The 22,007-nt window shown below is 42.8% G+C and overlaps 1 protein-coding gene across 2 annotated transcripts; it reads right to left on the bottom strand.

Annotated features, from left to right (window-relative positions):
• Positions 1-4,542: 4,542 nt before the first annotated feature.
• Positions 4,543-19,348, bottom strand: FAM81A (family with sequence similarity 81 member A). 2 transcript variants are annotated; one of them, XM_052671521.1, is made up of 11 exons: positions 18,953-19,348; positions 17,438-17,808; positions 16,060-16,127; positions 14,951-15,044; positions 14,555-14,828; positions 13,716-13,834; positions 8,450-8,579; positions 7,735-7,841; positions 6,553-6,688; positions 6,000-6,195; positions 4,543-5,600 (listed from the first exon to the last, which is right to left on the bottom strand). In XM_052671521.1, exons 2-11 carry the CDS (start codon positions 17,443-17,445, stop codon positions 5,461-5,463), a joined length of 1,272 nt encoding a protein of 423 aa, XP_052527481.1. In that variant the 5' UTR covers positions 17,446-17,808; positions 18,953-19,348; the 3' UTR covers positions 4,543-5,460. The 2 variants fall into 2 exon arrangements, with proteins under 2 accessions (XP_052527481.1, XP_052527482.1); XM_052671522.1 differs by lacking the exon at positions 14,951-15,044 and having other exon boundaries at positions 18,953-19,344.
• Positions 19,349-22,007: the final 2,659 nt, after the last annotated feature.

Here is a 22,007-nt window from a genome sequence, read left to right as displayed (position 1 = left end):
AATGTCCTGGTTTATATATTACAAAAGGTGCCTGCAATGTACTGGAATTGCAAATCTCAGATCCGGAGAGCAAGAAAGGAGTATGGGACTATATAGGAATTAAGTGTTATGTATGCAGATGTGTATATTGTAATGTTTATAGTTGTTGAACCCTTTACATTTTTGCAGCAAATGGAGCATCCTCTGTAGCTGCCCACAGAAGTGCCAATGCAGCAACAGCACAGGCTGTGTAGTGATGGGGAGTCCCAGCCTCAGGGTACTGCCTCACTACAGGGCTGTTCTGATTATGTATATAGATGCCAGATGTGAGTACAGATTTATTGTCTTAATGTGTTGTAGATGACTTTATTTGTGGTGTTTTGGTTTAGGCCTCACCTCTTCATGTATTAACTTCCTGAAGACTTCTGTCAGGACCCACATGGGCAGGAACAGGCAGGTGCTGATATGCTTGTAGTGCTTGAAACTGCAGGAAAAGCCAGAGTGAAGTACTAAATCAGCTCAGTATAAATTGCTGTTGGAACTGTACAGATTTAGCATCTTTTTCTCAGTCTCTGAAGGAGCCTCAATCTCCTTTCCTTGTTTTCATACGCGTTCGTTCTTTCAAATGCAGCATGCGGTGTCTGACTGTACAAGTTCTGCAGCCTAACCAAACCTGACTCTAATCTCTCTTCAGCAAGCTGGCTGGGTTCCAGATGTCTCTCAAGGCTTTGCTATAGGCTTTCTGTGTTGTGGCAATTACAGCTTTGATTTTCTTCTTGAAACCAGATCTTGGTTTGGCATGCATCAGTGATGCTGCACTGAACTCCAAATACTTTTTTTCTTTCTTTTTTTTTTTTTTTCTTCACTGATCTCTGCCAGCAAAAGTTACAGCTCTCTCAAGTATTTCTGCACTGTTAAGGCTATTCCAATATTATTATATTGAGATTATTCTTGCATGGATTTGAGAGCAGCATTTTGCACTAGGCCCAGAACATCATCTGCTAGCAACTGTTTGGATTACCCTGTGGTCCTCGTGCCAAAGCCCCTCTCAGGAGGGGAGGCAGTGCTGGGATAAGAACCCTGCATGCCAGCAGCTGCTCCTGAAATGACCTGTTTGAAATGCATGTTGATCTTTGAGCTTTGTATGACTTTTAAGATCCTGTATTTGAGAAGAACTGCCAGTAAATTTCATCTGGTTTTACTTTACCTTTTAATGCAGTGTGTTGACTTAAGTTTTGCTGACAGAAATTATAGCAAAGGACCTCGGTTTCCACTTGGTGTTCCTTGCACGGTCTAAAGGATCACACCAATCTCCCTCAGAATTCTAGTTAATGAAATGTCAGTCTGTACTGAAACTTCAGAAGGTTCCAAATGTCTTTTTTCAGTTGTCCAAATGAGTAGTAATTTGTAAATTGAGGTGAACCTGCAAGCTGTGATATTGTTAGGGATCGTCCCAGTAAAGCCAGCACTTTTCTTTACTTGACAGGAGTAATGGTGACACCCAGTGGCCTGTTTAATAGAGGAGTTGCTGAATTTCTTTGCGTTTATTTGAAATTGCCTCTAGATTTCTTATGCCACAGAGAAGGTCACAGGAGAAACACCTCTGTGTGTAGGAGGACTTCATCCATTTTTCATGTCTCTTACTAGACACTTCTGTAATTGGAACGTGTGTCTTCTGAGCACTTTAATTTGAAGATAAGGAGAGCATTCTCTGTTGCTGACTGCCAACAGAAAAATGTAGAAACTGAGACAAGGTTGGTTCGGTTTGACGTGGTGTAACTTGTGCTGCTGTATGTTTTCTTTCACACTGTTTTTCTCTAATGTCAAAACTGTGTCCACTGAATTGCATCACTATTGGATTACTATCAGTGATGTCAAACTGCACTACATGAACAACTGGGCGTTGAATTCAAGATCATCTTTTTTAATTTTATTTGCATCACTAACTTGCCTAATGAGTGTAAATAACACAATTATTCTGTCACTATTGACAGTTCATTTTCCAGTAACTTCTGGATGCACAGTGCTGTATTTTTGCTGTGGTATCACATGAGGAAGAGGCATGTACTCCAGATAGAAGGATTTTCATGAGGTTACCCACAGATGCTTTGTCATGTCACTCAGACTGAATCCTGTGGTCTGCAGACTGCAAGTGCTTAAAGCTTTGTGTGAGCTGAGGAGCTGACAAAACTACGTTTTTTATCTCACGAGAGGAACTGGTCTGCTTTAGTCTGGCCCCTACAACTTCCATAGCAGTGATGTTATGGGATAGGGCATAGATAGCTGGTGGGTTCTGCAACAGTAAATGTGAAGTCCCTTTGCTCTGCAAGAGTTCTTCCATTCACTCTGTAAAGCACCAGTTCTTTTTGCTGTATTAGGAAGGGTTCTGCTTTGGATTTGCTTTGGCATTTGGGTTGATTTGGTTTTAAGAATAGTCAGAGCTGAATCCTATATGTTCAAGTATGGTAGCAAATGCTCCCTAAAATGCAAATCAAAAGTGCTGGCATCACTTGATCATTTTCTTCTATCTCACCTAAGCTTACAAATGATATCTCTTAGAACTTTGGGATTTGTTGGCTCACTGTGTGCTCTATTTATACTTGCTTTCAGCTACACTATTATCAATATTTTTAATGGTGACTTCTGAAAAATGGTGAAGAGAAAGGAAGAAGGAGAAAGTAATCTGATTTCAGAAACGTTCTTGGAAATGCAGGTCTTGCGTTTCAATCACAAAGATATTTCATCATTTGAAGTTGTACTTTGCAGCAGTTCCTACCTGCTCTCTTAATCTCGTGCTGCTGGAAGCTGTTATACTGATGTGATATTTGGCTTTAGATTTATAGAATGGGGACACCCTACAATAGCATAGTTTTGAGTTGAAGACCCCCCTGAAATTTCTGCTTCTGTAAACTCTTCCATAAGGAGAACTCAGCCTAGAAGAATGTAGTTGATTTACCTGCCTCCTGTGCTCTGTGTGCTCCAGAAAGGAGTGAATGAGGTAAGAATTGCTGTCTGAGCTCCTCTCTTGAGCTCAGGGAGTTTTTTTGAGAGGGGAATTTTCCTTCAGGGACCAGAGGTGGACCTGCTGATCCAAATTCGTATGCTGGCTTGGAAGGGCTTAGCAGATCTTTGGGTTTCCTGGTTTTTCTTATTCTTTGTTCAAAGGCCATGTATCCCCTAGGAAAAAATGTTGCACGCCTTTGTAGCATCATTGAATTTCTATTAAATGAAAGGCCAGGGAGGGACTAAAGATCTGCTTCACTGTATAATGACTTTCGATATTGCTTAAGCTTTATAGTAAGCACAAACTGTGAAGACCCTCCAGTCTTGTCCTGCAATTCAGGCAATAATGGCATCATAGCCAAGCATGTGGAACAAAACCAATCTCCAGCATAACATATTGGAGTTCATCGAAGGAGCAGGAGTTAAGGAGTTTTCCCTGCAGGGTCATAGCGATTCAATATAACCTTGAATCACACAACATTTTATAAGAGAAACATTTTATTAAATTCATATATAACTGTTTATCTGTTTCCCTTTATGCCTTTTTTTTCTGTGTATTGTACAATACTCTCTAGGGTATTTGCAGCTACAGAAGAAAAAGTGTTGAGTTTTTGTTCCATCTCTTCAGGGTTTTTGTTAATTTTACAGAACACCAGAGATAGCACTGCCATTGCACCTGGCTAAATATTTAAGAACAGAGAAGAATACGTGAAGAAAGAATTAATTTTTAGACAATTCCCAAGACACCTCTGTGAGAATTTCACTGTCTTCCTTTAGTGAGCAGGGCTTCTCTTTTAGCTGCCATTGTAAATATACTTCACAGTACATGGCTGGTATAGAACAGGAATAACAGAGGCAGTGTGGTTATCGGAGAGCACTAGAAGTCAGAGCTGCAAAAATTTCAGGTATCTTTGCATTAAAATACTTACAACTACATAGCAAGTGGATACAAATTTAGGCAGTAATCTTGTAAAGATTAGTGTGTGTTTTCTTGATTATTATTTTTTTTCCCCACAGTATACTGTCCTAGTGAAGGCAATGGGAATGTTCTTAGAGCCTTTATTTATTTTACTATGGTAAGTTTGTGGGCCATAGATTACTCCATAGAAGTGGAGGAACACTTGCCACAGGTTGTCCAACTAAGAGTCTAGTTTTGCAGCATTAGCCAGAAAAAAAATCAGTCTACAAAGACAGTGGAAAGACATCCTATCAGTTTGTACAAGTTAGCAGTAATGCTTGTATAAACGAATAGCATTTCTGTATATGAATTACTGTGACCTGTACAAGTTAATAGGATGCCAGATGAAGCCTTTTGTGAGTGCTTAATGCTACATGATTTGAAAAGATAAGGAAAATGAAGCTGTGGCTGATAATATCAAATCAAAATATATATTTTCCCACATAGGCTAGTATTTTGTATGAGTGCTTATTTTCAGTGTGTTATCTGTTATGGGAATGAAAATAGGCTGTTATTATTTGGAAACACTGTGAACTCAATTACAAAATCAAACCTACTAAATTCTTGAAGAGTTAGTTGTTGAACTTCAGAGAAATGTCTAATCTGATCATAAAATGCATTTTATTTTACATCACATTCTCCAGTCTGTTAGATTATCACTTTCTTTTGTTTTCAAACCTTCCAAAGCTTTTATCAATAAAATGAAACAAGTCACAAGAACACATGCCCAAGTAAAAAATACTGTTATATAAATATTTTTGTCTCATCTCAAGTCCACTTGGTTATTCATCTGAAAAGGTCACAATACCTAAGACCACAAGTTGTTTCTTACGTTGTTCATGAATCATTTTTAGTCTACAACTACATTACATAATGCTATTTAGTTTACACACACGTGCGCACGCAGGATATTTGCACAACTAAACAAAAAGGGTTTTGAAAATGGGTCTGTCCAGTGCCAGTTTTGCCTCACAAGGAGTCAATGTCCTGTAATGATAGAGAAAGTCACTGCAAAAATGTCCATCAACTTCAAAGACAGTAATGTATATCAAGGTGGACAGCCTTGCCAAACTGATACTATACAGGTGATATCAACCTGGTTTGGGTTTTTCTGTCTTTTTGTTTTTAAATAAAAAGGAAAAAAAAAAAAGCAGGGGTGCAGATGCTTATATATGTATAAGCATATAATAGCCTGATCAAGCCTAAACAACTGGGGAGCACTGAAACGCTGTTAGCAAATTAGGTGCCAGCTTCACCAATATATTACTCCAGTTTTACAGCTGGTAATCTCCTGAGAGCAGCTAGAGTAGTGCAGTGGCAAATGAGCACCTCAGCCCATAAAAGCTTCTTGTCAATTGGTATATTAAAAGCTTGCATTTACCACTCAAAGTAAACATACAGACCTGTGCAACAGCAGCATGTCCTTCAGTACATGCATTTAATTTGGATTACAGACTGGAACAAGGCTATAGTCTGCCTATTCAGATAAGTAAGTGTTCATCTCAGTCAAAATCTTGCAGTCATGGTCCAGCCTCTCCCCACATTGGAACCTCCTGCTTCATTTGATGGATCTGCTTCTGTAGTTCATCTCTGTCAAGTTTCATTTTTGCCTCTAGAACTTGCCGTAGAGATCCAATGCTCTCATAGATAGCTGCAAACCCTAATTACAGATGAGAGATAAATTAGTTTGTAATCTAAAGCAGTAACAATATGGCATAGTTGATAACAGAATATTCTTCCTACCACAGTATTCAGTTTTCCACTAGGAAGAAGGCAAATGTTCTGAAGAAAAATAGGACTTTCATTATGCTGGCATACTAATGGCAAAATGCCCCTGATCACAGCAAACTGTGCCAATGTAAGTTTGGGGGAAGCAATTCTAAGCTGATGTCACCTCTTGCTGCTGTGAGTTTCACACTTAATGAAAATCCTCTTGAATGCCACAGATGCAGCCCAGTGTCTTTAAACTACTTTGTTACGAGCACAGACGTTCTGTACAATATTAAAGGTCAACATTACCACAATTTAGAATGAAGATCTTGTTTAATTATGGCCCTACCAGCATTAACTTCAGCTTTCATTTCTTTTATATCTTCATTAATCTCGTTTTGAAGTTTGCCAATGCGAATATTTATCTTTTCTTCAGTCTGTTGTGTTTCATGTGCTTCCATGGTTATCTTCTGTATTTCTTCTATTTTGTTGATTTTCTCTGACATCTGGCTGAATTTCATCTCTATAGCTCTTTCACTCATTTCCTGGAGCCAGGGAAAATAATTTTAATGATTTAGCATGTGTATTAAATGAGTGGCCTTCCCCAGATATGCACCTTTTATTATGTGGAATTTAAAGGTGCAGGTGCAACAAATTAAAATTTAGTAAGCTTTTTAAAATGACTTGATAGAAGGGTAAAATAGTGATGCACTCAAAGTGATCACATGTATGTTAAGACCCTCAGTCTGTGGTGAATGTTACACTAGACATCAGTGAAAAGAGAGAGAGTTCTGCAAATGTTAGTGAGGTCTAAGAGTCTCACTCAAATAACATCCCTGTAACTCATAATGCTTTTGAACACTTCCTGAGAAGTATTACTAGGACATTGGGATGAAACTTACTGTGTTCTCCTTAAAAGTCAATGAGAGTTGGTCAAGTTTTTGCACAAGCTCTTTTTCAATCCTCTCGTGTTCCTGTTCCAACCAGCTGCGTGCAGACAAAATCTGGCTGCTGAGCTCTTCAATAGCATTTTTTAATCTGAGAACATAATGCAATTTAGGAAATGGTAAGAGCAGAATTTTCGGTCATTCTGCAGTGATTTTTTTTATGATAAGAAAAGATTTAATGACTGCTACTAAACTGGATAAGGCAACACTGTTTTGAAAATTAAAGAAGGAAACCACAACAAAACAGCAGCTATTTATATGAAACATCACAACATTTTGAGGTTCGTTAGACGCAGATTCTTTGTAGCACTGAAAATGGAATGCAGTCATCTTCATAAATCTCAAATCTGAGCAAAGATCTGACGACCACTTATGTGAGTGGCAGTGTCAGTTCATACAGCCCCACTTGCATTGTCTCATCTGCCTCACATTTACGCCATCCGTTAGGGCACACTTGTTTTCCACTGAACATTTGCAATCTGGATCTGCTCTCCCATCTGGTTTGCAAATAGCCATAGTGCTGTAGCTGATGAGATGTCAAGAGGGAGGCAATCGGCAGGCAGGAGGAAAGGCTGAATGAGGCACAAGGACAGGAGCTAGTATCTGAGTTGAACATAGCTCTAGATGGAGCCTGGCAGTAACACAGTGACTTTACTAATTTGAGTATTTGAGTTCTCTTTAGAGTCACTTAAAAGCAAGAGCTCTCGATGAGCTCAGCGCTGAGCTTCCTTGTGGTCAGAGCACAGCTTTGGACTGCGGCGTTCAGTGCTTCGCATGCTGTCAGAAAAGGTACTGGGACACTTTTGCAAAAATTTAGAGCTGGTTTTTAATACAATCCTACTTGAATTCTTAGCTAGGGACCCAACGGTGTTTTCAGAAGTGTCCAGCCACGTGAAGGGTGTAATTTCCACTGGAAAGGAGGGGGCACCGGTCAGATCAGCGTGCTTTTGTAAAACAGCTGAGCACACGCACGTGTGCAGACAGGTAAATGCGGCTGCAGAGCTGCTCCTTAGCGGAAGGCCGCACAGCCCAGACTCGGAAAAGAGGGGCCCTCGCTTCCACCCCCCCGGCCCTGCCGCCCTCCTCCCCCGCCCCCCCGCGGCCGCCCCGCGCCTCGGCCCCGCTCCGCTCGCTCACTTGGTGTCCAGCAGGTGGAGCTGCTGCGCGCTCTCCTTGTAGGCCAGCTTCAGCTTGGCTTCCTGCTGCGCCACCGCCTGCTCCACGCGGCTCAGCAGGTGCGATACCTGGAACGCAGCGCGCCGTCAGCCGCCGCCCCACCCAGCGCGACTCCCAGCGGCAGGGGAGGGTCGAAAGGCCCGCTTTGCTGGCACTTCCGACGTGATTCAGCTTGCAGGGTTTGTGATGAAAAGTGTATTGTCTCACAAGATAGAAATAGGAGTGCTGGGAGGACTGCTAACAAAGCATTTCCCACAAAAGCAGCCATGGCAGATTTACAAAGCATGCTGTTCAGTTCTACAAGATTTGTGACAATACGTTGCTAGCACACTGGTGTGCCTGTATACTATACTGGGCCTTCCCACAGCATGCAAAAGGCAGCAATTTAAGGACTTTTCCAGTCAGACCAATGCATTAGCATAGCTGTGTAGCAGCACTTAATCTAAGGACTATGTGCATATATATAAAGCATAGAATCACTAAGGTTGGACAAGATCTCCAATATCACCCAACCCAATCATCCACCCAGCACCAATATTTCCCCACTAAATCATGACCCCTTTTACCTCATTGCCCCCCCAGGACCCTCCTCCATCTTTGAATCTGTGACCTCGTAGGCAGGAAAATAATTCACAGGAACGATATCTGTTTGAGTTAGACCATGGCTCGACTGTACCTGTATTTCTGTCTCTTTGATTTTCGATTCTAAGATCAACTTAGAGGTGTGCTGGTCTTTAGTTAGGCTCTGAAGTCTTTCATATGTGATTTTGTGCTCTGCAGACAGTCTAGCTAGCCCAGCATCACACCTGTTTGAATAAATAAATACCAAAACAACAGTTGAATAGCCCACGCTTTTAAAATCACCTGTTTTACATTAGGCATTTCTATGAAAGTACTGGCTGTCCAGCAAAACACTGTCTTATGGGGCTGTAAAAATGCTGATGTATCTCGCCCTATCCAGCAAGCTGCTCCCAGATGGGAATAGATCCCAAACTCTTCATCACACTCCTGCTGTACTATGGTTCTTTTGGTATTGACGTGGAAATTGTGTCATTGTCAGAGTTGGGGAAATTGCATTGGAACTTCAAAGATGCAGGATTTCAATACCTCATTACTTCTCTTATTGTCCAGCAGATATCTGCTGTGCTGTGCATGGTTTGCCCTACATAGAGGCCTAAATAATTGTGAAGATCATTTTTTCATTATTTTAGCTGTGTTCCGCTAAGCCTTACCTTCTTATTTTTGTTTGCCAAATAAAAAAGATGTGATAAGTACACAATATAGAGAGTAAACAATGTGAGGAAAAGTTATGGTTTAACTAGCACAGCCTGTATTTAGGTAAGGCTGCCATTTAAAGCAATTTCGTCTCACTAAAGACTACAAAATGCAGTAGTGGTACATAATAATTACTGTTTCCTTTCTTCACGTTGGAACATTTCTCAGTGCTGTAACATTTTCACAACAAATGTGCTATGGAATATGTCCATTTCTTACCGCATTTCAAAAATACTTTTGTCAGGGGGATTTCATCTACAGTAATACAATAAGGACATAAACTGTGATGTAAAATAGAAGTACTATAATTTCAGGAGTGAGACTCCTGCAGAGTATGAGTCATGTATATTTATAACCACCAAAGTTACTAAAATTGATCTATGAAACTGGTGGAGAACAGATAGTGGTTACAATATAAGGGAGGGGGAGAGGGGGAAGGCAGTAAATGGGACAAACTACGGCTGGTTAAATCATTACACAAAGCCATGGCATGTTTTCACTGAAGTTACATTTCAGTTGGAAAGCTTTCACTTCAAAATGTGTTTTCAACACCTCAGTTGTAGTTGTGTTACTGTAATTATGGTGGTACACCTTCAATATCAAACTAACAAATGAAGTAAAATATCACAAATTATAAAACCTGTGGAAAGTAATTTATAGTTTGGCAGTTCAGCATAGTAAGACCAATTAGTAGTATCTGTAAGAAGAGTAGCTTAGGTTTATACGGTAAATTCCAGGTCTTACAATCTGGCAGCTTCTTTAGAAAGGCAAGAAAAGCCAAATGTCTCCACTTTGTTGCTAACTGAAAAAAAAAGAGGGATGAAATAATCTATTTATTCCCCAGAAGCCTGCAATCTCTGGGCAGGAACAGCTGAGCTATAGACTCTGCATAGCTGGCCCTGGCAGGTCAGACCCCCACCCTCCCTGTGAGCTTTGTACAACTGCAGCTGGCAGAGTGCAGCAGGTTTTTTACTCACAAAGATCTTAAACGTGGTGCATCCCAGATGCATCAGGCTCATTTTCTCATGTAGGAAAATCTGCCTACATGCTTTAAGTCCAGGGTGTCTGAAATGAATCACATCTACAGTGTATGTAAAAATATGTAAAAAACATATGCAGAGGAGGCCCAGTGTGAACATGCATAACTGCCATCTCTCTGGTATCTGGTATCAGGCAGCCTCTGGAGACACCAACTTCTGTATGTCCGGACTGCTGTATTCATACTTTGCAGACAAATGGTCTTAGTAGACAGACATTATGTAAAGATGTGATAAGGCAGTGCTCTCAGGTTTAATGATCTTTTATCACTAGAAATAGGCATGGCAAAGCTGTTTAATATAAAACTTGCAATGCCAAGGACAGAAGGCAAGAGTAATGGATTTATCGGCATATACATAATTTTCTGCTCAGTGTGTCACTACTTTTAATTAATAGAGGCAATTTCTGTCTTAATAGTAACTCCGATTCTTAGGAAAACGGACAGCATCGTTCACACTGAACCCTGTAAGGATGCTGTACAAAATCATCAGTAAAATATACTTAAAGAGAAGTGGTCCAGAGACATGAGCTGCAGTGTGGGCCTCGTCTTCTCCTGCTAGAGATACAAGTTGGTTCTCTGATGCAGGTGAGCTCAGCTGTGGGGTCAGTCCCAGCCACACTCCTCCAGAGCCGTGGGCAGTGGAGTGCTGGAGCTGTGCCTAACTGCACACACAAGTAGGAATCCCTGTTCTCATAGCTTAAAGCTGTAACTCTCAAGAATAGAGAATTGCTCACTGATATTGACATGTTACAGAACAGCTGGTGTTAGGAAATAAATAGTACTCTTTCATACTGAAATTGAATAGAATTTTAGTATACATGTAATCATTGGAATTGAAACTTAGCCAGAATCCTGAGACTGACACTAAAATTCTTACAGGATCCAAAGGCTCAGATGTAGGTGATTTACCATCACTCAGCTTATACAGACTGAGTCATGACAACTGTCCACGTGTGTACTTCTATGCTTGTATACTTGCAGCTGTTGGAGTGGGTTATCAGAGACTACTGGAGCGCTGCAGTACCTCTCCAATGAAGAAATGGGAGCTGGGCCTGTTCTGGAGAAGAGAAGGCTCTGGGGAGACCTCACTGCAGCCTTCCAGTACTTAAAGGAAACTTATAAGGAGAGGGACTGACAGTAAGCACAGTCTGATAGTGATAGGACAAAGAGGGATCATTTTAAACAAAAAGAGAGGAGTTTGAGATTAGATATTAGGAATAAATTTTTCACTCAGACACTGGTGATGCACTGCATGCTACAGGCTGCCCAGAGGAGTGCGGGTGCCCTGTCCCTGGAGGGCCCAAGGCCAGGTCAGATGGGATCCTGGGCAGCTAAGCTGGTGGGTGGCAGCCAGCCAACCCACAGCAGGGGTTTGGAACTGGATGGGCTTTAAGGTCCATTGTAAACCAAACTGTTCTATGATGCTAGCCTAGAGCAAGTGTGACTTACTTGGAGTTAAATTAGCCTACTTTCACTATAGCCTGAGTTGAACTCAGCACCTTGGCTATGGTCAAGAAGAGGAGTTAGCTGATGTGCAGTAAGTTGGAAACCCACAGTAACTGGATCACGTATCTAAGGTTTCACTCTTCCAATTAATCTGAAAGCTAGCAAGACTAAATGCTGAAGTAAAATTACATTAAGTGAGCTTGGCTTATTTTACATAACAGATTTTGGGTAGAATAATCAGAAATTATCACAGGGAAATTTTATATTGCATATCTGTATAGCACAACAAACTCTAATCTTGATTATGATTTCCAGAAATACCATAGTCATTAATCATAGGAATACTAATGAATGAAGTAGAGTACATTTGTAAATGAAGGCAAATAACCTTCTCTCACAGACTACCGCTTTAAATTGATGTATGGTAAAGACTTATTTTCTTCTCCACATAAGGAAAATACAGAGCATAATACTGAATAGGAGCTAACAGTTAGAGACAATAAACTAATCATCTTATGGTAATGAATACAAATGAATCCACATTCATTGCCCAGTCTGATATAAGGGAAATTGATGTAGTCTCTTAAAACAGTCAGATAAATTGTAACCCAGGCAGAATGACAGGGAGTTGCCCAAAGTAAATAAAAGAAGAAGTCTTGGCACAGACTGTGCTAGTTGACCGCTGCTCTCAATACCAAGTGCTCAGCCATGCAGGGCCATGGTGAAGCTCATGCTGGCACATTTATTTATGTGAATTCTTTACTGAAACCAAGGGCACTATATTTTGCTTCATAAGCTAATCAGTAAGTGCATTGCTCCATATAAAGGTCTGTCTTAGGTCACTTTATATTACAAAAAAAAAAAGGGGGCGGGGGGAAAAAGGAGGATGTGTCATGGAGGATGTGTCATGCCCATCCTCATGTGTCAAAAGGATGTTCAGAGAGCTGGAGCACTCCTCCTATGAAGAAAGGCTGAGAAAGGAAGTTTTCCAGCCTAGAGAAGAGAAAGCTCCGGGCAGATCTCAGATCTTCCAGCCCTAGGCAGCTGTACTGGTGGGTGGTGTCCCTGCCCATGTCAGCGGTTGGAGCTAGGTGATATTTAAGGTCCATTCCAATCCAAACCATTCTATGATGATACTGTGAAATTTCCCATTGAGTTACGTATGTATTTATATCAATTCTCATTTGACAAAAAATGCTTATCTAGTTCATTCCTGTTTAGTAAAAGGTAACTTCAGTGAAGCATAACTTAAAAAAAAAAAAAAAAGGCACATAATGATTGTGTTAAGCTGCTCCTGAGTATTCTTTATTAAATGGCTCAGAAGTTACTGTGGGAGCTTAAAAACAATTGAACAATTCGAAGGAAAACTTAAATTCAAGGAAAATCCCTCCCTGATTATTTGTGTAGGCTGCTATCACTAAATCAGTTGAAGTACAGGAAAAAAAGAGAAGTCATCTGTACGTTATAGATAATAGGTCAAACTCAGGACAAGTATAATTCCAGTGAAGTTGTTAGCCAAGATATTCCAGGAGAGACTAGGTCCTTTTTCTATAGCTGTGCTAAACCATCTTTTATGTTACACTTTACAGACACTGAGACAAATGTACTTTGTGCCATCACCAACACATTTACAATTCAGCCTGAAGTCTGTGTAATTGCACAGCTGCAAGCTGGAGTTTGAAGCAGCCCTCAAACCTCTATTATTTTATAGCTGTCTGTTCTTTACACATCAGGTGGCCTATGTAGGTTTTAATATGGTTAACCAGTAATTTCACACACATATTTCTACTTCTAAAATGTCTGCCAAAATGTGCAACTGTTATGTTCTTTACAAGCGCAGATTGTTCCATGCCTCCTTTACAGTAATTTTGCTAATTAGTCTCAAAGACAAACTACAAAGACTGTCTAACCACAGTACTTTTAAAAATTGAACAAAATCCAAATTTATATGGAATTTGAGGTCACTTGTTAAAAATTAATCTCAAGAATTATGGGACATATTGTTAAGTTTAATATGATGAGAGATGCAAAGGATTACTGTTAATTTTCTTGAAAACACCGAGCAAAATTATCCTGGGAATTTTGCCAAAGTAGAATTCAGCCCATTAGCACTGACATTCGTAATTCAAGATTAAAGCAACATTAGTTAGTCCCAAAAATATACGTTCGTAATGACATTTACCTTGCCACTCTTCCACGAAGATCCCCTAAACCAGAAAGCTGCCGCATTTCCAGGCTCTTTAGGGTAGAATTTGTTCCATAGCTGAGATTGTCTCTGACACGTATCTGTTCTTGCAGCATCTACAAAGTATTCACATGCAAATACAAATTCAGAATGCTACATTTAATGTACCTTTTAAATGTCACTCGTAATTTTTCAGTATTTCAGTAAGATCAGGTATCATTTTATTGTGACTTTAATAGAGGCTCGTACGTACTGATACAGGTACCTCCATGTTACCTAACATTTCTTATTCTGAAAATCCACACCATAACCTATTAAATACAACTTTTCAGTGGAATGAAGATATTAACATTTACCCATCAGTTTTTCCCACCACACCCATGTTGCTCATCAAGCAGAGGCCGTGATTAGTCAGAAAAATGAGCAGTTGGGTTGGGCTGCTTGGTGTTGTCAGTGAGTCAAAGTGAAAGAAAGTTTAATACAGACCTAAGGCATTTCCTACTGTTTATACAGCACAGTCTTTGGACTGGAGTTGAGCTGGGTATTAGTACCACGTTAATTCGTTTTGCCAAGGTTTTCCAGTGTTGCTTTTCAAAGCAAGCTCATTAGTACCACAAAGATTTCTGTGTTTACATGCGAATATCCTGTATTATTTTCATAGCCACCGGAGGAATTGCATAATTTGCAAACAGTTTTTACAGTTATAAAAACAATTTATAAGCTTACAGGATCTTTAGACCTTGCCTGAACTTTCTCATCCTGTGGTAAACTGTTATTAAATCAGAAGGACTAAGTAGCTGAAACAGTATTAGTCCAGTGAAAAATTCCTCGCATACCTCAATGTCCCGGTTGAGCTGCCTCACGATGGCGGTTATGTTCCGGATGTGTTCTTCTAGGAGCTGCCTTGCTAACCGATCGCCCCCCCCTTTGTTCTGCATTCTGTGCAGAGTGGAAACAATGTCCTCCTTGATGCGAAAAGCGTGTTCCACAAGCGCTGCCGTGGTTTTCTCATGGCTGAGGATTCTGTCCTCCAGCTGATCCACCAGGCTCGCAGATGCCAGCGGGACTGCTGTCAGTGCCTGGCTGTGCAGCGGGATGTTTCGAACCCGTCTGGTGGACAAGAATGTTCAGATATGATTTGGGTCTGACACAAATCTCCATAGCATCTTTCTGCTGAGACAGTACGAGATTATCTTAGTGGCAGCACTGGGGAGAAACACCAAAGCACTTACAAAGGCCGGCTGCTACAGATGAATGGATGTTGTTTGCTGCTGCCCCTGTCCGTACAAAGGCAGGTCAGGCTCTTTTTCCTACAGTTTAAAGAAGCTTTACAGAGACATAGGATCTTAAGAAGAGGACATTAGCATTATAAAGAGTTACAGTTCTGAACTATAATTTGATTAAGAACCCAAACCCAAGACCCTCTTACTGAGTTTCAGAAGTAATGTTTTTTGTCTCTACAGTTTTCATCTTTATGCAGGCTTAATCAAAGCAGAAACTGTGGAAGGGAGATAGAGCAAACCAGAACACGATTAAAAAGAAGGAGCTTGCGTCCATGCCTTTTTGCAGTCAATACATCTGCCCTGTAATAGCATACAGAAGCTTGTCCTCACATGAACGGGACAGGAGGATACACAGGTGAAGAAACTGAGGAGAGACCAAAACTATGACAAGCTTTGCAGCCACGGAGGTCACATTCATTTTTGTCCTTTAAAGAAAGCTGACATTTAGGTCTACGTTTTTCAGAAAAGCTCTGCACTACATAGCTTCCATGAAATCAATGGGAGCTCATGGATACTTGAAGTGGAAAAAAAAAATAGACTGTGGATGCATGCAATCTTTCCCTGTTCTATAAAGAGAAAATAACACTTTCAGAAGCCTAAGGTAGAAGACAAAAGTTCAACACCACTTTGAAAGAGATTTTTGTTCTCATAACTCTGCTATTCACTGTGTATAGTCCACATTGATTCTGCTAGTGAACCAGACTGACAATTTACTTTCACCCTAATAACATTGATAGAGATATAAGAGGACAGTCAGCTCTGGCTGTGAGCTTTCACATTTTCTCTATAGTTAGAAGACTTCGGTTTAAGCATAGTATTTTTGGACTTCTATTCAGTTAGAGTTTAAAGAATTTCATTCAGGAAAGTTCAAGTAAAAGCTGAATAAGGAATTGTGATCTGGGTATGATTTGAAGGAGTCTACAGTATTTCAGCTTGTTTGCATATGAAATTCCAAAGATCCAAGCTACAGCATTACCATAAACAAACAATTAAGAGAGGAAGAGAGGCATATAATACTCCACAATACGAAGGTTTTATTTTTCACATTCCAGTTGTACCTTTCAGAATGGGCGAGAGTTGGGAAGATTGGGCTTCGTTGGGCCATTTTCTGGTCAATAATTTATGTCTGTTGAAAAAGTACACATTGAATTATTTAATGGTTTATATTTGGCACTGAGATGATTTAATGCTCCTGCTGAAGTGAACCTCCAAGTAAAGTTTAAGATTACACTGACAGGTCTGATCTCAGTGTTTAAATTGCTTATAGAATAAATGCATATAAAAATAGATATAAAGAAACAGAATAATGGAAAGTAAAACCTACTGAAAAGCTTCTATAGTGAAAGTGATACTCTTGCAAAAGGAATGGTTGACAGCTTTAAAACTGAAATCTGCTCAACCCACAGAACTGGTTTGGCAGGACAGAGACAAACTTCTTGTCCTAGATCTGTCTGCTGGTCCCAGACACCATCGATCAACAAATACAGAAGTGAGAAATGAGGGATTATAGTAAAGCTTAGGAATGCATTGGCTAGAGAATGACATGAAAATTCTTCATGACAGCAAGTTACTGTGGGTAAGGTGTTTTTCAGGAAACCTCAGTAAAATGTTAGAGATCAGTGTAGATTGGGAAAACTGAACCTTTTATTCATTTATTTTTTCAAATCTAAATGTCCACACTTTATATAGTAAATTCTTACATAGTCAGACTATAAATTCTGTTTAAATTTTTTAGATGTAGCCAGCCAGATTGTGGCAGACTTTGCAGCAGAGCAGCTCTGTTAATAGCTTCAAAAAGATATTCCAGGTATCTCACTGTGAGACCAGACTGGAGCTTTGCTCCATTGTCAGAAATTTAAACAAAAAGCTTATAGACAAAATCAAATCCAACTATTCCACCCCATACAAAGCAAATACATATTTTAAACTGTGAACATGGCATGATTGAGCATGGCTGTGCTATTGGAGGTCTGAGCCTAAATGCTTATTGAAAACTAAAGGCTTGCATGCAGAAAGAATTTTGCAGTTGCTAATGCAATATGTTGCACAAACAGAGAGGACAGAATGGGTTTATTGAAACAAAATCATACAATTTTAATTGTAGAAAAGTAATAGAACTATTCTCCAAGATCTCAAAATGCCAAGCATGTTTGTGCTTCAGGAACTTATAAAAGCACTGCCTAAAAAGAGAGCAAACATTGCCACAGTATGCATGTTCTATTTATAGCACAGTGCTTCAGAAACTACAAATTAGAAGAAGAAAAAAAAACACAGTTTGAATAGAGGCTGAGTTGCTGAGCAGCAGTAACACAACCGTAATTCAGAAGGTCTGATTTCAGTTCCTTGCTCGCTCTTTGATCCTGATGCCTTTGGATCAGTTATTTCCATGCCCAGTGACTCAGTTTCCCTTTATGGAAAACAGATTATAGCACCTACCTCTTCATTTAGGTTCTTGCATGCCTGTAAGTAGAAAGCCCTGTGCAAGAGCTGGGTATCATGGTGCTGGCGTCTGCATTCAGGATTGCACTGCCCTGCCCCAGGCCTGCAGTCTGTTCCTGCACACAGTGCTCCCCAGGTGTTCAAGCAGTGCCTCTGTCCATGGGGAGTGCCTGGCTGTCCCACGAGGTCACACAGCAGCCTGAGGAGCCCGAGCTGCTAGCTCTGAGCTCTGGGCTCCTCGTGCTCTGGGCCACGGCACAACTCAGTGATCTTGATGCAGGATTTGAACACAAAGCTATGAACGTGGCAACATCCCACTGATTTAAGTAGAGCTATGCATATCACAGCAGCAAGGCACCAGATACTACCTAAAAAAACAAAGATCAGATGTTGGGGACTGTACGTCCAGTGATGTCTTAGTGAAACACTCCTTATAAAAAAACAGCAAAACAGGAAACCCACAACTGAAGCACTTTCATCTTAGGGCCTTTGGTACATATTTCATACCAAATGACAACCATTTTTGGAGCACTGGAAGCATAGGATTGCATGAAGATGTCACTTTTTCTGCCAGACTGCCACTAGACAGCCAGCAAAATGTGGGTGTCTGCGGAAACAGTGTGCACAGGTGGGCTTCCCAACCTTTTGTTAATTTGAGCACATCTCTCAGTACACGTGGGAATCTCAGAGCCAATTGGCAGCTTTCTTGATCTGACCCAACATCCTGAGGGGATGTACCAAGGTCTTGTTCAGCAGTTGTGCAAAACTTTATTGCAGTTTGGAGGTATTGCAGTTAGCAGTTCCACAAAGCTGTCAGGACTGATGCCATATTTCTTCTCATTTAGCCTAATAAACAGCAAATCAAAGAAAAAATAAATGTTCCAAAGTCTAGAACTGGGGGAGTGTGATTTCACACGGATCCCAATTAAATGGTGCTAAACTGGGATCAGCTTAGATACCGGCTGAAATACAGGCTTCAAGTGCATGGTTGACACTGTAAACGGAGCTGCCTCCTGCTTCATACTGCTATGGCCATTTAAATCGCAATACGTGAATCCGGTATTTTCGGATTAAATTGCCAGCTATTCCAAATGCACTTGTCACGTCGACACGAGAAAGGGCGATTTTGCCTGTGCCGCCGGTAGGGAAGCGAAGCGCAGGGGCAGCGCGGCTCGGCACTTCGGCACCGGGCACACGGGAAACGCAGCCGAGGGGGTGCGCGCCCGGCGAGGCTCCGAGCCCCGTTTGCACCCAAAGGAGAAGCGGGTGCAAGGGCGGCGGGGGGCGGCTCCTTTGGGGGCGGCCTCGCAGCGCGGAGCTCCGGCCGGGCCGTGCGGGGCGGAGCAGGGGAGGGGGCCGGGACCGGCCCGCCCCGCCCCGGTCCGCCCTCGGCTGGGCGCTGGGTGCCGGGCGGCGGCCCGAGGGGGCGGCCAGCCCCGCCGTCGGGTTACGGGTGGCGCGGGGGTGGGCGGCTACGCCGAGGGGGCTCGGGCCCGGCGGGGCGGCACTCACCACTGCGGCGAGCGGGGGCTGCGCACCTCTCCTCCGCGCCCTGCGGGTCCCGCTCCTCGCCGCGCTCCGACCGCGACGCTCCGCGCTTGCCCCCAGCGCCTGTCCTACCCTGTCTGCCTGTCCGTCCGTCCGGTACGGGGAGCGGCGCGGGCCCGACGCAGGCCGGGCTGCGGGAGCTGCCGCCGTTGCCAGGACGCCGTCACCATGGGAACGGAGCGGCGGGGGGCGCGCCGCAGCCGTATTTATAGGCAGCGCCCGCCCCAGCCTCTCCCGCCCCGCCGCCGCGGTTCTCCCGCCCCTCCGGGGGCGCGCACGGTAGCGGGGCTCACCCTGCTCGCGGCAGCACTCGGAGCGGGGTGTTCCTCCGGAGGAGCGACAGACCCCGGTAGAGTATAACGCTGCGATGTGTTTCCAAACACGTCCTGGCGTGTAGCTGCAGTGAAACTTTGTGTCCCACAACAGGTGCTCTCTGCTGTACGAGCTAAGAGGTGCTGCTGGAAAGGCAGAGCACATGCAAGGTGCGTCCACACCTCAACTCTGCCTGCTGCTGTGGTGGGCTTCAGCACAGCCACCTTTGGGTAAGCATGAGCTGTTTGGTGCGGGCTGAGCAATCCCTGTGCAGCAGCACAGCATCCGTGTTAGAAGGATGCTGCAAAACGGGAGAAGCACTGCAGAGTGTGGGTGCACCCATATAAAGAGCAAGGCAGGGGCTAACCTGCAGTTCTTAAATAAAGGGGTCAATATGTATTAGGGTTAGAGGCTAGAGACAAAAACACACCGTGGGTGCTTTTGGAACAGCCTGTGACTAACGTGGTGCCACCCCACCTCTGGAGGGCTCTTATCCAGCTTCTGTTCCATGTAGCTGCACCCTTGGGGCCAGGGCCTGCTCCTGCTAAAAGCCACCAGGGGTAGCGGCTGCACAGCCTGCTGGCAGCACACAGGGAGATGTTCCCTTTATACCCAATCAGAACCCCACCTGGTTCCATTTGTGTTGCTGCTCACCCACCGTGCAGGAATGTGCAAGAGCTCAGCTTTGCCCCGCGTTGGTTTTCCCCGCAGGGGCTGTTGTCAGTTCCCAACACCATCCTTCTGCTGCCCTCATTGGGTACACAGGTGCTGTCTCTAGCCCTGCAAATGCCTTGCTAACTGCACACAGCTGTGTGGTTGTCATGCACCTGGTCCAGGATTTTTCTTATTAAAGAACTGCCTGTATATATTGTGTTCTCTTGTCTATGTATGTGACTGTAAGAGCTGAGCAAAACATCACCCACAGTAGATCAGCTTAGGCTATTTTGTTTTAAAGACAGAGTTTGTGTCCTTCCTGCAGCATGTTGTTAGCATTGAGTCGTGTGCCTGTGCTCAGTGCCTCTCTGTGCAGGCTTTGCCCTGGCAGCAGCACACAGCAGTGCAGGCCCAGCAGCCAGGCTGCTGGGAATGGGGCACCGGTGAGAGCATCCATCTGACCTGTACAGAAACTGCTGTCAGTATAGTCACATGGCTTCCCTGATGCTTCTAACTAAAGCAGTGCTAAGCTCTTGTAGTTGATGTAATTATATCTTCAGTGTAATTGATAATGAACAAATAGATTTATTTTCTTGAAGGTTCCTATTAGCCCTGAGAATAACACCCATTCATACCGCCTGGTTTGCAGATGGAGAAATATTCACCTCCATGAATTTGGAGTCTCTCTTGAGTCTGAGGCTTCTCTTAATGAGTCCTAGAGCAAAAGAGCTATGAGATTCTCCCCAGAGAAACAGAGATGAAGGAGGCTGCTGGCCTCGTTCCTGTGTTCCTCTGATGATATGTCAGAGGGCACCTTGAATGTGGTACCAAGCACATCGAGCAGTGTGCTTCCTTAGTGTGAGGCCAGCAGAGCAGGGGGATGCAATGTTAGAGAAAGAAGAGTTTCACTGCTGCTGTCCTGCACGGAAGGCCTGTCCTAGTCACTGATGTGATGCTGCATTTAATGTCAGACCTTCTGGTTTTGTTTTGTATTTGCCATTTATTTCTCCCTGCATTTCACAAGAAGTGTTGAATCCTTATTTCATTTTCTGTAAGTAGCACTCTACACCGCAGAGCGTAACTGAGGGCAGAATGAAGCCAGCTGCATTTTAGCAGAAAATGTGAAGACTGATGAAGTCTGTGTTCGTTCTTTGGAAAGCAGATCCAGCAGAAGTATCTGCGATGAATTTGTTAAATGTCCTCAGTCTAATGCCATTTGTTTTCCTATCCTTCATCTTTCTAAGAAAAAACAGCTTTGTGGTTTTCTAACTGTGTGGATAATTTCTTGGTAATGTCATTAAGCCATTTTTAGTGGCCTACAGGCTTTAATTAGATGATTAATGAAATTATTCTGATCAATGGAACACAAATGCAGCATTTGGAAAACTTACTCTAAATATATTTGAAAAGCAGTAACGTCTTTATTTTTTTCCTCACTGACTTCTGTGTTTGTCAATTAAAGGTCAGGGCAGTGCCTGTGCGTTACAGTTTCAGATCTTTTCCAGATTGATCACTCACAGTAGAGCTCTTTCTTTCTGAAGACACAGAACACTTTTTTAGAAGGAAGAGCAGGGGCAGCTGCATTCCACTGTGCTCCACAGGTGGTACCTTTGCCAACAGTTCGGTCTGTAGCCGCTAAGCATGAGCCCAGCTCCCACCCAGAGCTGCTGGCTGTGTGCAGGCAGCAGTGGGCAGAGGTGGGTGGGTTCTCCTCATGCAGACTCCTCCTTAGCTCTGCTGGAGCCCCTTCAGATGTGAGTGGCTGGAAAGCTGCCTGATGGACAAGGACCTTGGTGAACGGATGGACAGTCAGCTGAATATGAGGCAGCAGTGTGCCCAGGTGGCCAAGAGCCAATGGCATCCTGGCTTGTATCAGGGATGCTGTGGTGAGCAGGACTAGGGAAGTCAACCTGCCCCTGTATGGCACTGGTGAGGCCTCACCTCGAGTACTGTGTTCAGTTTTGGGCACCTCAGTGCCCAGAGGACATTGAGGTGCTGGAGCAGGTCCAAAGAAGGGCAACAAGGCTTGTGAAAGACTTGGAGAATGTGTCCT

The sequence above is a fragment of the Tympanuchus pallidicinctus genome, unplaced genomic scaffold (assembly GCF_026119805.1).
Source record: "Tympanuchus pallidicinctus isolate F22 unplaced genomic scaffold, pur_lepc_1.0 scaffold12, whole genome shotgun sequence".
NCBI lineage: Eukaryota > Metazoa > Chordata > Aves > Galliformes > Phasianidae > Tympanuchus > Tympanuchus pallidicinctus.
The sequence above is the reverse complement of the archived record's forward strand: the minus strand, read 5'-3'. Positions and strand labels throughout refer to the sequence as shown.

Coding starts and splice junctions, on each gene's coding strand:
- FAM81A (XM_052671521.1), bottom strand. Junction 15,045..16,059: donor ACTCTCGCCCATTCTGAAAG/GTACAACTGGAA, acceptor GTCTCTGTAAAG/CTTCTTTAAACTGTAGGAAA. Junction 6,689..7,734: donor CTCCACCTGCTGGACACCAA/GTGAGCGAGCGG, acceptor TTATGTTCTCAG/ATTAAAAAATGCTATTGAAG.